At 39.1% G+C, this 16,475-nt stretch overlaps 1 protein-coding gene and 1 pseudogene across 1 annotated transcript; one reads left to right on the top strand and one right to left on the bottom strand.

Moving 5' to 3' along the window:
• Window positions 1-3,048: 3,048 nt before the first annotated feature.
• LOC143594430 (large ribosomal subunit protein eL6-like) lies at window positions 3,049-5,741 on the top strand. The gene is made up of 4 exons (XM_077073750.1): window positions 3,049-3,236; window positions 4,258-4,364; window positions 5,267-5,448; window positions 5,538-5,741. Exons 1-4 carry the CDS (start codon window positions 3,049-3,051, stop codon window positions 5,691-5,693), a joined length of 633 nt encoding a protein of 210 aa, XP_076929865.1. The 3' UTR covers window positions 5,694-5,741.
• Window positions 5,742-6,316: 575 nt separating this feature from the next.
• Window positions 6,317-8,811, bottom strand: LOC143594437 (multiple C2 domain and transmembrane region protein 2-like; annotated as a pseudogene).
• Between the last annotated feature and the right edge of the window lie 7,664 nt (window positions 8,812-16,475).

Raw genomic sequence — 16,475 nt, 5'->3', positions numbered from 1 at the left:
AAATTTTCACACCGTCACACCACCTTTTGCAATATCATATTTGTAGTTTGTAAGGTAGATTTTCTTCGTTATACTTGTTTACTTCATTTATATTTTGTTTTGTTCATGCATTATAACAATGTATTGTTGTTTACTAGGTTATTGACCCGTGCACAACATGGGTGAAAATATAGAAATCGTCAAGTAAACGCATATATAATTTCAAACGATAAGTTACTTTTTAATTTATTTTTTGAGACAGCAACATGATTTTTAAATGCAATTCATATTCATACGCAAACAAATTACTGAAATACATAAAGTTACAAAAATGACTTTATATAGCAGAATGTTTGCGAAGAAATTTAAAACTTTAAAACATAAACTTCATAAACTTTAAAAAATATTATTAATATAAAACAAGCAACCTTCACTAGCATTAGTATGGAAAGTAAGCAAATTAGAAAATAAGCATCATAAAAAGATTCTCGATAAACATCCAAGAATGATTCAGACTTCTTTTCTTCATTGACCGGGAACACAGCTGATGACATAAACATTCATACACTAATCTAACAAACATAGTGACTAACTGATTACAAAAAATGTTTTTACATTTCATGTGAAAAGTATTGCACTCTAATAAACTAAAGCACGCCCAAAGCGCATTTAATAACAAGAACCAAATCGAAACCTTTTTAAAATGACATGTTTTGACTAGAATCAAATGGATACATTTTGAGAATGACCCATTTTAACTCGAACCAAATCGATATCTTCCAAAATTGACTCGGTATAACCCGAACCAAATCGATACGATTTTAGGAAGGCCCGTTAAAACCCGAATGAAATCGATACCTTTTTATATTGACTCGTTGACTAGAACTAAAATGATACCCTTTTAAATTGGCATGTTTGACCCGAGCCAAAGCAAATCAAACATTTCTAAAATTACCCATTTTCATAAATGAAAATAATTGAAATAACATACTTGAATTTAAGAAGAAAAATGAAGGGTTACACATACAACGTTCTTAGTTTTTGAAATACTTTCTACCAAATGCGAATTGATTAATGTTGGTTGGGAAGATCAAAAAATATATGTATAAAGCCTTCATGACTTAAACCCACTTGAAAGTTAAAACTCATATGAACCCTTCATATTCTATCATTTTTCAGTAGACACTAAAACCAAACACCAAACAAACTAAATACAAATTGAAAAAAAAATAAAACAAAACCAAACCGAAAACCTAAATAAAATCAAATACCAATAAAACTAAAAAAAACGAAATGAAACTTAAAACTAAAATCGATAAATCTGAAATGGAACCAATAACAAAAACAAAAACTGTAAAAACCAAAACAAAAAACTGAATAAAGTTAAACCCATCTAAAACGAAACTAAAAAAATCAAATCAAATGAAACTAAAACAAAACAAAAACCAAAAATCGAAATGAAATCAAAATATTAAAATAACTACCATGAAACTTTGAAAAGAAAACCTGAACTCATTAAGGAACACATGTTAATAGTATAGTAGATTAGAATATGTTGATGTAATTAATTTAAATGTAATTTAATTTAATTTTGAATTATTTTATTAGAAAGCAATTATGAGAATGCATGTTATTTATGGAAAGAGTTATTATTTTAATAGTATAGTAGATTTACAAACAGCAAATGGAGCCAACAAACATTATAATGTTGAACAAGTTAGATATTCTTAACAATGAAGGTATCCTCAAGGTTCGTATATTGAAGTTATATGGCGTCTCAAGGACACTAGCAAAATCGGGGGAAGACTATGGTCAATTGAGATGATTTTGCAAGACGAAATGATATTTTTACATATTTTTTAACTAATTTAAATAATCCAATTTTACATGTATTAGCACTTACACATTCTAATTATTATTTTTAATATATTACTCACAACGATTTTTTGGTAACATTAATTATGTAACAGGGTAACCGAATTCAAGCTTATATAAGGAAGCCCTTGCATTCCTAAGCATGATGTTTATCTTGCGATGAACAGGTCGTTGATTGTTAGGAAGGCTTTAATTGGAGCAAATTTGCCCACCTACAAAGTATGTTGACTGCCCAAACAAACTATGTTTCAGTTTGAAACTGATCTTTCAAATTCGTATAAATTTAAAAGGTCATCTATTTGGCTTGTCATTTGTTAGCTTTGATGATATAGTTTTGAATTTTTTAGTTAAAGTTTTCTTTTATATTAAGTATAATTAGAAGTAGATTATACATTACATTGAAACAGAAGGCAAGCGGGCAACAAGCTGCGTCGCTACCCCTTTTTGAATTGCAAAACCCAATCATTTATATTTAATTATCTTTATAATAATTGTAAAATAGTAGGTATATTATATATATTGATTGTTTATTGGATTACATCGAAATAGAAGGCAAACGGGCAACAAGCTGCGCCGCTACCACCCCTTTTTGAATCGCAAAACCCAATCTTATTTTGGTTGAAAGTTATATTGTAAATCGAATGTTATTTTGGTTGAAAGTTATGTTTAGCAATCATTTATTTTCGTACTGTTATTAAGAAATATATATCATGTTGTCCTAACCAAAACATATATCACAAATTATAAAATCCTATAAAATAATATGTGTTTGTTACACGATTTATATAATTCCATCCGTATCGTACAGTACACTGGTAAAAAAACTAGCAAACAACTAAAAAACAATGATTCTATTGGGCTTTTGATAAAAGGGGGGCACACTTGGAAAACGTTAAAGAAAGAAAGGTCTTTATTACAAATTTGCCCGTGATATATAAACTTTGCTATTAGGGTTTCCGCCTCCATTCACCCGCCTACAAGACCCCTGTTCTTCACCAGCCACACAGGTAAACACAATTATCCTTCACTTCATCCCTTAATCACTCAAACCCACCTCCACAATCCACATCCCATCATCTTACCTCAAAAAATCTACACAAAACAATTCAAATCTCAATCTTTCTCTTTGTTTTTTAACTTCTTACTAAACAGGTAATAACCTTCTGATTTAATACTACTGACAGGTAACATTCAATGGCACCAACAACAAAGGAGCCACATGTATGCAGAAACCCAGATTTAATCAGAGGTGTGGGCAAGTACTCAAGGTCTAAAATGTACCACAAAAGGGGTTTATGGGCCATTAAGGCCAAAATGGTGGTGCTTTTTCCTAAGCATGATAAGCAAGTTGTGGCTGCTGCTCCAGCTGAGAAGCCACCCAAGTTTTATCCAGCTGATGATGTCAAGAAAACCGCTTGTTAATAAGCGGAAAAGCCCCGGCCCACCAAGCTCAGGTTTTGTTTGGATTGGTTTTAGTATGGATGAGTGGTATTAGTGTAGAGGTGTACATGGGTTGGTTTGGGTTGGGTTTGGCCTAAATTTGTAATCGAGTGGTCGGTTAATGGGTAACCCGGTTAATTATTTTTGAAGGTTATAGTGGGCCGGTTAGCTATGAATTTGAGCCTTGCTAAAAATAGCTTAAACAATATAATTGGGCATTAGTTGGGCCTAGGGGTGCAAATTAGCCGAGCCACTCACAAGCTACTCAAGCTCGGATCAATAAAAAGCTCGAAACGAGTGGAGCCTTTTCGAGCTCGGGCAAATGAGGCTTGTTTAGTTATTGAGCCTGAGCTCGAGCCTTGTGTGTTTTTTAGTTGTGCCTATTTATAACTTATATGTATTAGTTTTCCTTTACCCAATCGAGCTCGTGCTGAGATCTGGCTCGTTTAAGGTACTACACATGCTTAAGCCAGCTTAGGCCCGTTTAAAGTTTTTCTTAAAATATCTAAAAACAATTAAAACCATATTTAAATTAATTACTAAAGAGTTAGCGAGGCCGAGCTCGAGCTTTAAAAAACAACTAAAGAGCTGAGGTCAAGCCCCTAGTAACTCAAAGAAAAGTCTGGCGAACTCGGGCTTGGCTCATTTACACCCCTAGACTTGGGCTAAAAGTTTGGGTTAGAATTTTTTTGATCATGGAATTAATTGTTATTACACATTTGTATATTTTTAGTATGTCACATAGCATTAAATGAAATAATGAATACATATAATCTATACTATTAAAAGAAATAGTGAAATGCATATAATCGGTTTGGTTTGGATTTGACAGTATGGAAACCTTGTTAACCATTACGGACCCACTACTATCGGTTTTCTAGAAAATCAATAAACTGACGTACCGGTTATAATGTATATGTTGTGTGTGTGTTTACTTGGTTTGTGTTGTATGTATGTTTTCAGAGCTAGCATTACTCCTGGAACCGTGCTGATTATTTTGGCTGGGAGGTTTAAGGGGAAAAGGGTTGTCTTCTTGAAGCAACTTGCATCTGGATTGCTTCTGGTTACTGGTAAAGTTCTTTTTTAGGCTGTTCAAATTATTAGGTTACATAGTTGTCAATAGCGCTCATAGTGCCCGATATGGCGTTTAGCTTTGGCGTATCACCACTTTCCCGCTAAATTGATTTAGTGACCTAATAGCAGGAAATAGCGCTACTTATTTTTATTTTTTTTTATTTTTTTCTGGGGATAAATATCTACAGAGATTGAAAATGGAGCTTTTTTAGGGTTTTTTGTTTCAAGATAGAGAAAGAACGCATTTGTTTTCCAGGTTGCTACTAAAAAGAGAGCTTTTTTAGGGTTTTTTGTTGCAGAATTGAAAATAAAACGTATTTTCTTTCATATATTACTGAAATATTGATAAAACATACATGTAAAATAATGCTAAAATTTTCTTTTAGTCTACCGCTAAACACGAAATAGTGCTCGCTATTTCATCGCTATCGCTATGTAGCGTATAGGTAGGCTGTCGCTATTGTCCGCTATTCGCTATTGACAACTATATTAGGTTATGAGATTTTATTGTTACTGTTCATGCTGTTTTATGTCTCCTTATTCTTTTGAAGTAAACACTTTTGTTGAAGACAACTTACCATCAAAATTTGATGAGTTTTTGAAGTGTAAAGATAATATTGGGACAGTGCTTCAATATGAGTTACAGTTTCAAATATCAATACATATATTATGTGTAAAAATCAGGAGATAATATTAGTATTGAAGTGGGCATGTAGCATGGTTGACCGTCAAAAAACATATTTTGAATTTAGTATGGTACTATACAAACTTTTTTAAGTTTTTATTTTAATATTGTAACATTGTTTAAGTTCATTGATGTATTCAAGTGGTGATTTTGTCTATACCAATGCCAATATTGGTTTTGTTCGTCTTATAAAGGTGGTTCTTGATTTCGTAGGTCCTTTTAAGATCAACGGTGTTCCTCTGAGGAGGGTGAACCAATCATACGTGATTGCCACATCAACCAAAGTTGTCATCTCAGGAGTAAATGTTGAGAAATTTGATGACAAATATTTTGGAAAGAAAGTTGAAAAGAAGAAGACTAAAGGAGAGGGCGAGTTTTTTGAAGCAGAGAAAGAGGTTGTTTTTATAATTTATTTTATTTTGTATAAATAACATGTTAAATATTGATCATACTCATGCTAATTTTTTATGTCGATGCTGCATAGGAAAAGAACGTGCTTCCACAGGACAAAAAGGATGACCAGAAATCGGTTGATGCAGCATTGATAAAATCCATTGAAGCCGTTCCTGATCTCAAAAGCTATTTGGGTGCACGATTTTCACTCAAAGCAGGCATGAAACCCCATGAGCTTGTCTTTTAGAACCAACTTTTGATTATGTTTATGCGCACTCTAGTTTAGAGGCTGCATTGTGTCGGTTTTTTTATGGTGATCAACACTGAAATACTCTTTTTTCTTAATTGTCGATCGCTACTGAATTTTGGAATCTTTGCGTTGGTTGCTAAATTATTGTATTCTGTCTATTGTGTTATGCGACCAGTTTATGTTTGTTCACGGTCTGGTTCAACTAGTTTTGATACAAAATTTAGGCTTATTGCTAACTCAGGTTTTGAGAAACGGCAAGTTAAATCAACTGGTTTAATCGGTTTAGCAGGTTTTAAAGTGTCGACTGAACCATTAAATCATCGTAAACCGAACTATGAAACTGACTAGCATGAATCCAAAACAAGTTGAATCAGCCGACTTGATTCTGGTTGTCGGTTTCTGCAGTTTACAAATACTCTGGTTAATGCTTTATTTATATTAATTGTTATAAGATTTGTTTGTTAATTTCCAGTTTTTGATTTTGTGTGGATTAGTCATGTGATGTCTGAACTAAAGAAAAACACTGATTTTATATATTTATTCAAACATTACATGGAAATTAAAACTGAAATATCAGAAAATCAACTGTTTCTTGCTTTTGCTTGATGATTTGAAGCAAGTTAGAGCAAGCTGTCTGCTTTCGCCGGTAACCTCTTAAAGAAGTTACTTGGGACCGAAAGGCAACTTGCTTCTGAACCGAGGGTGTCGCAACATGTACAGCCCGCTAACCAATGCAACCACCCGAAAAGGAGTCACATAAAGAACCACCGCGGAGCAAAGGCTAAAAGCAACAAACAGACTAGTGGCCCGAGGGTCTCGCCAGCTGAGCAACGAACCTAACTGCTCACCTTGTGTAGCCAAGTCTCCCACCACGGTCTGTATCCTCCCGGCTATGCTTCGAATCCGGTCATACCTCATACGGACTACGTCCGGTGCTCTTGATGTCGGGAAAGTGTCAAACTCTTCGTCTAGCTCATCAGGGTGCACCGCTTCGGCCCATGAGAGTTTTGGGTCCATATGAGGCGGGTGTCTGGCTCGGAACCTATAGTTCCAGAGCCCGATTAAGAACATGTAGAGACATGGGTCGGAAGTATGAGCTCGGGATACCATAATAATATCAAAAACAAGATATGAAGAAGAACCGTTGTGACCGGGTTCTTCCATTCTTTAACATTGTTGAACCACTTGCTAACCGAAAACAAACCCGAAAGCAACGACATGATCCTGAAAAAGTTGGCTTTGCTTCTTCTCATGCTCCACATATGAGAATCAACATCCAACATGTACTCAACCACCTCTTTTCTTAGAGGCGGTTCTGCTCGACCTAGCCGGACCGCCACTATGTTCATGGCTTGGTACCTTAAAGTGTCGACTTGGTTAACTGTTAGCGGGTTTAGATAATGCATCTTGGGCAATAGAGGGTGACCATAGAGGTACACCATGTTGGCTAGTGATAGCGTGGTGAACCGAACCGCAAGTTGGAGCTCACCCCTCTTCTTCACCCCGGACGGATGGAGCACGAGTAGCGGGTACGCGTGAGTGTATATACGATGAGTTTCTAGGGTAGATAACCGGATCCTCACCTTCCCGATTCTAGAATCTCGTTCTGTACCTGTCGGATACAAAACACAGTTTTAACAAATCTTTAAACAGGTCTTTGAATCATATTTTATCTGCGTAAAATAGATTAAAAAAAAACATTTAAAAGAACAGGTCCGCCCATTTTGCCACCTCTGCGCGTACCTGGTTTTTCGGCTCCCAAATGACAATTATCGAACACGCCGAGAGTGATGACCGTACACGGATCATACACTTCCCAAGTGTATTGTTCGTTCCATCTCGGGCTAAGTGTGTCGAGAATCGTCCGTGTACGGACCCACTTTTGTCCATACTTCGCCACGCAATAAGCATCGGTCGTCCCCCGCCCATCTTTCATTTTCATAGGAAGCAAACCGTGAGCGCCCAAAATCCCGACTTCAAGAATCCCGCACGGTTGCTTCCATAGTTGTTTAGCGGTCGGCCTTTGATCGCTTATATACAAAGTCGACTCGTCTAAAACATGATACCCCCCTTCTAAACAAACCCGAATGTGTATTCTGCTCGAAAACTTCATCTCACCAACCTGTCCCACTCCATACCTTTCGAGATTGAATCACCTGGAATGAACCGGTCGATGGTCAAGCCGCTTCTCGAACACGGTCAATGGAAGGTTCAACACCCCGAGAACCTCATCCCTTGAGGAGTGAACCCGGTCCTCAATGGTTAGAACCAAGTGCTCCTCGAATGGCTCGGCAACCACAAACATGAAATCTTCATGCCATACGGGGTTCATCGTCCTCGCGGAGCTTATCTTCGTTCGCAACATTTGGTTCCCGACTTCCACCTTCACCGAAACTTCGGGAACACGCGTTTTTTCATTCGGGATCACATCTTGAGCTTCTAAAACATTCACCCGAAGATACCAAAGCTTTGGCGATACATAAACTTTTGACCGAACGTTAAACACGCCTTCCCCGTGCGCAAACGATGCATCCAATGCCATGCCTCGGGGAACGCCTCGTCAGCTTGCGTTCCCATCCAAACCGCAAGCATTATCTCACTATGTCCCCTCCGGTCCTCCACCCGATACCACTGTGCCGCCAGTGGACTGTCTGGCGGCACACGTGTCGGGATCTCGTTTAAATCAAAAACTACTCTCCCGATATAGTCGTCTCGCCCAAACATTTCTTTATCTTTCAAATAAACTTCCAACGTCGACGACTGAATCCGATCCTTCGAAAACGCGAACACTTGGTTCCACTCTGGGCTCGTTTTCTTCTCGAAATGGCGCGTTCGGCCTCGGTAATTCCCGAGTTTAACTTCAACATACGGATCAACGCCTAGAGGAAGCTCCTTAGCCTTCACAACCCGAACGTAAAGATGATACGTTTGTTCAACAAGATCATACGTGCTCGTTAACCTCTCGCCTCCTAGGTGTGGGTTCGTGTGTTTTAGCTCGTAATCGTCTTGCCGAAGAGTGGGCACCGCACCCGGAATGGGGCCCGGTCCGCCCGGGACAGGTTCAAGGTTCATTTGACGGTTTCGTAACCGGATATTCATGTTGGTGTTTGGAAGTGTATGTTTGTGTTGTGAGTTAGTGTACGTACAAGGATTGGAAGTGTGGTGAATCATGAATGAGTGTTCGGTTTAAGAGCATGAACAACGGTCACATGTCGTCGTGATGTTTTTCTTTTTCTTAATTCTTTACTTGTGTGAGAAGCCACATGTCATGCATATATGTTGTACGATGATCCTTACTTGCATTGTAAGTAACTTTGAGTTGTCCAAAGAGATTCGGATGCATATATAGAAACTTGAGGTTAGATTGAAGAGAATCGAGGCAAGGCATAAACTTTCTAAACATAATATGTTTATCTGAAAATATGTCACACATAAAAATATACATAATATATAGTACGCAATGACGAAGCTGTGACAAAAATGTTAGGGTGGCCAGATTCAATACGTATAAAAATTTACATAAACCACTAAACCAGGGTAACGGGGCTCAAAATTTTTGGACGAAAACGAGTAAGTTTACACTGTGCATAAAAATTTTCAGATGAAAACGCGTAAATTTACACTGAAAAAAAAACGTTCACAATACAAGCTTTCCCCTTTAATAGCCCGTGCCACTTGACTTGTGATATTTACAAACAATATATAAACATCTTTTACAAGTAATTGTGTTATTATGATAACAAAAATAAAAAAACTTGAATCGTTCAATTTTTTCTTACCTTTATGTGTTTTAAATTTGTTTTTCTTACATACATACAGTAAGATTATGTACATAAAAAATCAAACAAATTCATTCATATAATTTTTAAATTTATACAGTTTACTTGTATATGCGTAGTAGATATAGCTTAGAGCATTCTCAGCCATTCTCTAAAGTTGTCAAACCTATATAATTTACGGTAAATTTTGAGAAAACCATCAAAATCACCTCTCGAATCCATTCCCTATTATATGGATGAGTTATGACAACTAAAGTAAAAACCTAAATATAGGGACTCACTTTTGATCTATACCGTATAATATATCAACTATCACCCAATCACTATATACTATATAACAAGACAAAAGAGAAAAAAATAATAAAAAAAGAATTTAAGGATATGAATAGGAAATAAAATGTGAAAGATTTTTGAAAAATCATAGATAAATTTATAGAATGGTGTTTTTTAACTAAATTATAGAGAAAAATATATGAAATGGGATGGGAATGCTCTTACACTTTGATCAATCTACGTATGTATAGGTAACAGACAATCAAACTGATTTGTTAATTCGTTTTTTAGTTTTTAAGTTTTAAGAAACAATAAAGATTAGGTTATCTTTTATTTTGAAATTAAACAAATAGAAGATTCATTTTGTTTGCATATATCTCTCTTATAATTCACTTTGGCTTTCATTTATAGTACTCTTATTTATGGGCAAAGTACAATTGTAGGACGTACTGATAATATGCTTTGCTTCATTGCTTATGTGCTTTTGATGACATTCTATTCTTTCTTAGACAGGAAATGAAGTTTTTGAAAGAAAGAAAGCAAAAGTAACAAACTCTAAAGGTGTTTATTACTCCGCATAATAATTAATTAAATATTAGTTTTAAATTCAAGTAAAAACCAAGTAATCACTTAGCGTCTTTTATATCATAGTCAATACAATATAAATATGTGTTTATGTGGTTCTCATTGTTTATTATTTAAAACTGACTTTGCAATGTGTCGAAGCACGAAACGAATCTTACCTGATCCATGACGATGTTTCCACGGATTTTCGAGATGAACGAACCACGTCTTGATCTTCTTCTTCTTCGGCTGCGCCTGCGACCTGCAATGCTGAGACCTGCAATGGTTCCGGGGGTGTGGAGGTGACTGCTAAGATATCCTGAGGATTTCTTGTTTACAGACACAAAAAGTGGTGGTGGCTCTTATTGAGCATGACCAATGATAAGGAGGTGGAGACCTCCTTATATAGAGTCTCATGGCCACCATCATGGTACCCTAATGGGCCTAGCCCAGTTAGGGTTACCTCCACAAAACCCCCTCGGCACAATAACATTGTATTAGTCCATGTAATGAAATAAGCCAAACATAATAGATTTAGGGTCGTAGAACCGGGTTTTAGTACCATACCCCTACAAGCCCCCCCAAGTCCAGTGTTGCTCCTGGGCGCGCAAGCGTCTTGGTGGAGCGCTGGACTTTATAAGGTGTGAGACGGTTTTTTCCCTTTTCTTTGGCCTTGTCTTTATTGTCTGAGTTTTGAGAGGTTTTCTTCATGATGGTGACATGTTGTAATAAAAGCCTGCGCGCGAGGCGATTTACGAGCTATAATAATAATGAAGCTCGCGCGTGAGGCGACTTACGAGCTATAATAATAATGGAGCTGGCGCGAGAAGCGATTTACGAGCTATAATAATAATTAAGCTGGCGCGAAAAGCGACTTACGAGCTAAAATAATAATAATGCCTGCGCGCGAGAGGCGTCTTACGAGCTAAAATAATAATAATGCCTGCGCGCGAGAGGCGTCTTACGAGCTGTAGCATAATAAAGCCTGCGCGTGAGGCGTCTTACGAGCTAAGAATAATAAAAGCCTGCGCGCGAGAGGCGTCTTATGAGCTTTGAGAATAATAATTGAGCTGGCGCGTGAGGCGACTTACGAGCTGTGAAAGTAATAAAGCTTGCGCGCGAGAGGCGTCTTATGAGCTTTGAAAATAATAATTGAGCTGGCGCGTGAGGCGACTTACGAGCTGTGAAAGTAATAAAGCTTGCGCGCGAGAGGCGTCTTATGAGCTATAAGAATAATAATTGAGCTGGCGCGTGAGGCGATTTACGAGCTGTGAAAGTAATAAAGCTTGCGCGCGAGAGGCGTCTTATTAGCTTTGAAAATAATAATTGAGCTGGCGCGTGAGGCGACTTACGAGCTAAGAATAATAAAGCCTGCGCGCGAGAGGCGTCTTACGAGCTGAGAATGATATAGCTTGCGCGTGAGGCGCCTTACGAGCTATGAGAATAGTAAAGCCTGCGCGCGAGAGGCGTCTTATGAGCTTTGAGAATAATAATTAAGCTGGCGCGTGAGACGGCTTACGAGCTATGAGTATAAAAGCTTGCGCGTGAGGCGACTTACGGGCTGTAAGAATAATAACAGCTTGCGCGCGAGGCGTCTTATGAGCTGTGTGAATAATAAAAGCCTGCGCGTGAGGCGACTTACGGGCTGTAAGAATAATAACAGCTTGCGCGCGAGGCCTCTTATGAGCTGTGTGAATAATAAAAGCCTGCGCGTGAGGCGACTTACGGGCTGTAAGAATAATAACAGCTTGCGCGCGAGGCGTCTTATGAGCTGTGTGAATAATAAAAGCCTGCGCGTGAGGCGACTTACGGGCTGTAAGAATAATAACAGCTTGCGCGCGAGGCGTCTTATGAGCTGTGTGAATAATAAAAGCCTGCGCGTGAGGCGACTTACGAGCTACTTTATGTCCCGCGCCACGTGCAGATGTTGCATGCGCGTGCGCGTAGACTTTGGTTTTGTGTTATGCGCCACGCGCAGATGTTGCGTGCGCGTGCGTGTAGACTGTGACATGTGTGAGCATGTGATGCGTAAGCATGTGTAATAGGCGTGAGCATATGTGATGCGTGAGCATATGGTATGAGGATTCCCAACCCTTAAGTTTGGCGCGTAGCCATATGGGATATTATGAGGATTCCAAAACCTTGAAGTTTGGCGCGTAGCCATATGGGATATTAGGAGGATTCCCAACCTTGGCGCGTAGCCATATGGGATATTATGAGGATTCCCAACCTTGAAGTTTGGCGCGTAGCCATATGGGATATTATGAGGATTCCCATCCTTGGCGCGTAGCCATATGAGATATTATGAGGATTCCCAACCTTGGCGCGTAGCCATATGGGATATTATGAGGATTCCCAACCTTGAAGTTTGGCGCGTAGCCATATGGGATATTAGGAGGATTCCCAACCTTGGCGCGTAGCCATATGGGATATTAGGAGGATTCCCAACCTTGCAGTTTGGCGCGTAGCCATATGGGATATTAGGAGGATTCCCAACCTTGAAGTTTGGCGCGTAGCCATATGGGATATTAGGAGGATTCCCAACCTTGAAGTTTGGCGCGTAGCCTGATGCGCGCATGCACGGCGATAGAGTGGTGACTCGCAAGTGCGCGTGCATGGCGGAGGTCTCTTGCGCAAAAACCCAGATGGTGGTTTCCGCGGCGGCACATGCACGGCTGCGGAGTGAGAACCCACGGGCGTGCGTACATGGCGGCGGAAGTCTGGTAATTTCCGGATCTGCAATTTAAGAGTCAGATCTGCAACTTTAGACCTAAAATCCAGGTCTGTAATCTAGACCTAGATCTGTAAATCAGATCTGGACAGATCTGAAGCCCGGAGCAGATTTAAAACCATCACATATTCGGAGATCTGATCATTCCAATCACGGATTTTCCTTCTTGCCCAGATCTGGAAGCCTCTTTTTAGATCTATGGATCTTTTTGAGCTTTAAATAGAACAAACTTTGAAGCCTTTTTCTGTAAACTTCCAGATCTGCGTTTTTCTTGGGAGAGATCTGACAGCCGAGATGAAGATCGGAGGGCAGTTCGTTGCCGTCCCACGGATGGCGCCAATGTCGAAGCACGAAACGAATCTTACCTGATCCATGACAATGTTTCCACGGATTTTCGAGATGAACGAACCACGTCTTGATCTTCTTCTTCTTCAGCTGCGCCTGCGACCTGCAATGGTTCCGGGGGTGTGGAGGTGACTGCTAAGATATCCTGAGGATTTCTTGTTTACAGACACAAAAAGTGGTGGTGGCTCTTATTGAGCATGACCAATGATAAGGAGGTGGAGACCTCCTTATATAGAGTCTCATGGCCACCATCATGGTACCCTAATGGGCCTAGCCCAGTTAGGGTTACCTCCACAAAACCCCCTCGGCCCAATAACATTGTATTAGTCCATGTAATGAAATAAGCCAAACATAATAGATTTAGGGTCGTAGAACCGGGTTTTAGTACCATACCCCTACACAATGCACGACTCTCCAAAATATGAGTATTGAATCGAGAGGATCCACATAAACACTTTATATATAATACTTTAACTGTGATAAATGGCGGAACCAAATGTTGGGTACCGCAGACAGGGGAACCTAGGAACAATTTTAGCGTTATCTAATATTCGATACCCATTTTCTATTGTAATATATAATTGACCTGATTCGCTACTCGTATTCTAAAGTGACCTTGATAAAGAAAATTCACGGGTTAACCACTGACTGAGATGATAAGATGATTATGTAACTGCATACCACTTTTTTTTTTTTTTACCTCTTATGCCATATCTCATCAGTGTATAAATAACTACATGGTTTTTGTATTAAATCACTAGTGGTTCTTTAAGTCCGGTCCTTCCCTTTCATAGGCGACTATCATGACTCATTATTCAAAGAATGGGTTAATTATTTGGATAAAAATTAATTGTTTGTGGGTGTCTATGGGTCATTGCAAGTAAGACAACATGTCAATTAAGGAATACTCAAACTAGACAACGTGTTAAAACATACAAACAATACAAAAGTTAACTTGAAATAATCCAAGTGGGTTAGCATCACCGATGACAATTGTTTGTCTCCACCACTACTTGTTCTCATAAGCCCGCTGTCATCGCGGCCTCCAATATCCTCACCTCCACCAGCACTGATGTTGACGCCCGCCACCAACGCCTCCGTCTCTAGCACCATTGACAACACTACCACCGTGCTCGCCAAAACCGCTGCTACCATTGTTACCACCACTAGCGGCCTCCACCACTGCCATCCTCGACACTACATCCACTAGCAGGTAAGCCTGTTTTGCTCCTCTTTTATATATTTCTAAAACAACTCATGTCAATCCACTTTTCTTTTCTGTTTTTTTCTTTTTCTTTTTATTTTTTTGGCTAGAACCCTTTTATCTAGAACCAAAATAATACTTTTTTAAGAGGACTCTACATTGAGTAGGCTCATTATGCTCGTATCGTATATTGATCTAAATTTTGAACTATTGAAACTTTGTATGTCGTATGAAAATATGGTTTAAACGGAGGCAAGAAGGCATACATCTTTATAAAACCGTTTTTCATAAAATCCATCCAATGATATATATATGAAGAAACTTGAAACTATAAAAACCAACCATAGTGTGTTTAAGTTGCGATAACCTTTGATGAGAAGCGGTTGTCGATGAATTCTCCACAAATATGTATCCACATTAAAGCTAGTGGCTCCAATAAAGTGCCACCCTCCCAAGAATATCAAGATCATTGATGGAAGAAGAAACTTCTAATGTTATTTTATGTTGTACTAATTTGAGTCCCCCATGTGTTACAGAATTTGTTTAGGTTTTTATTTTTAATTGTTTTGCTAATTTATATTTTGTAATAATTTGTTTTATTTTTTAACGTAGATTTGTTTTGATTTAATATGCGTATACTAGTTTGTTATGCTCATTATATTTATTAACGTTTGAGCCCTTTGAATTGAAATGTGCAAGTTTTTTAAATTTTGAACTAACGAACATAAACAAACACGAACATATTAAGTTTTTTAAACGAACAAACACGAACACAAATATTTGTCTTATGAAAAATGGGCGGTTGATATACGTGACGATGGTGGTTGATGCATGAGAGGGGATGCTGACGATGGTGGGTGGTAATCGGAGATTAACCGGTGATGGAGAGGATATACCGACAACGGAGAATATGTCGAAGGGGGAAATTAAATTAGGTTTTGATGACATGTAACAGCTTAGCTACCGTCGCGCCATAATATTGTCCGCTCTGGCCGGTACGTATCACGATCGCCTCACGGATTTGCTTTTGGTTGCCCAAGTGGAGACTTCTCAGGAGATCACCCATCTTGATACTACTCCCATTTAAGCACGCTTAACTGTGGAATTCTCCTCACATCCACTACCATTAAGCGCCCAAACACGTTATAAAGAAGATTTCATTCTCCTCCCCAACCGATGTGGGATGTCACAATGCACCCCCCTTATGGGTCCAGCGTCCTCGCGGGACCTGACACCACCGATCCGGCCCTGGCTTTGATACCATCTGTAACATCCCACATCCTAAGTATCCACCTCCTTATAAAGAAGGTTTCATTCTCCTCCCCAATCGATGTGGGATGTCACAATATGTAACAGCCCAGCTACCGCCGCACCATAATATTGTCCACTTTGGCCGGGACATACTACCATCGCCTCACGGATTTGCTTTTGGTTGCCCAGGTGAAGACTTCTTAGGAGGTCACCCATCCTGATATTACTTCCATAGGAGCACGATTAACTGTGGAGATCTCCTCTTATCCACTACCATTAAGGGCCCAAAACACGTTATGGTGGGGAAGGTATCCACTTCCTTATCAAGAAGGCTTTGTTCTCATCCCCAACCGATGTGGGATGTCACAATCCACCCCCCTTATGGGTCCAACGTCCTCGCGGAACCCGGCACCATCGGTCTGACCCTAGCTTTGATACCATCTGTAACAGCCCAGCTACCGCCGCATCATAATATTGTTTGCTTTGACTGGGAAGTACCATCATCGCCTCATGGATTTGCTTTTGGTTATCCAGATGAAGACTTCCTAGGAGGTCCACAAATCCTGATACTACTTCCACCTGAGCACGCTTATTGTGGAGTTCTCTTGTTATCCACTATCATTAAGCGCCCG

The sequence above is a fragment of the Bidens hawaiensis genome, unplaced genomic scaffold, assembly GCF_021521415.1.
Source record: "Bidens hawaiensis isolate Kalapana, Puna unplaced genomic scaffold, B.hawaiensis_p1.1 tig00043628_1, whole genome shotgun sequence".
Classification (NCBI taxonomy): Eukaryota; Viridiplantae; Streptophyta; class Magnoliopsida; order Asterales; family Asteraceae; genus Bidens; species Bidens hawaiensis.
Note: the sequence above shows the minus strand (reverse complement) of the source record. Positions and strands in the feature narration are given on the sequence as shown.

Bases quoted from the DNA above. Each gene is read 5' to 3' on its own strand.
- LOC143594430 (XM_077073750.1), top strand. From the start codon at position 3,049: ATGGCACCAACAACAAAGGAGCCACATGTATGCAGAAACCCAGATTTA. The intron at 4,365-5,266 runs GTAAAGTTCTTT...TTGATTTCGTAG, and splicing joins TGGATTGCTTCTGGTTACTG to GTCCTTTTAAGATCAACGGT. The intron at 5,449-5,537 runs GTTGTTTTTATA...GATGCTGCATAG, and splicing joins TTTTTGAAGCAGAGAAAGAG to GAAAAGAACGTGCTTCCACA.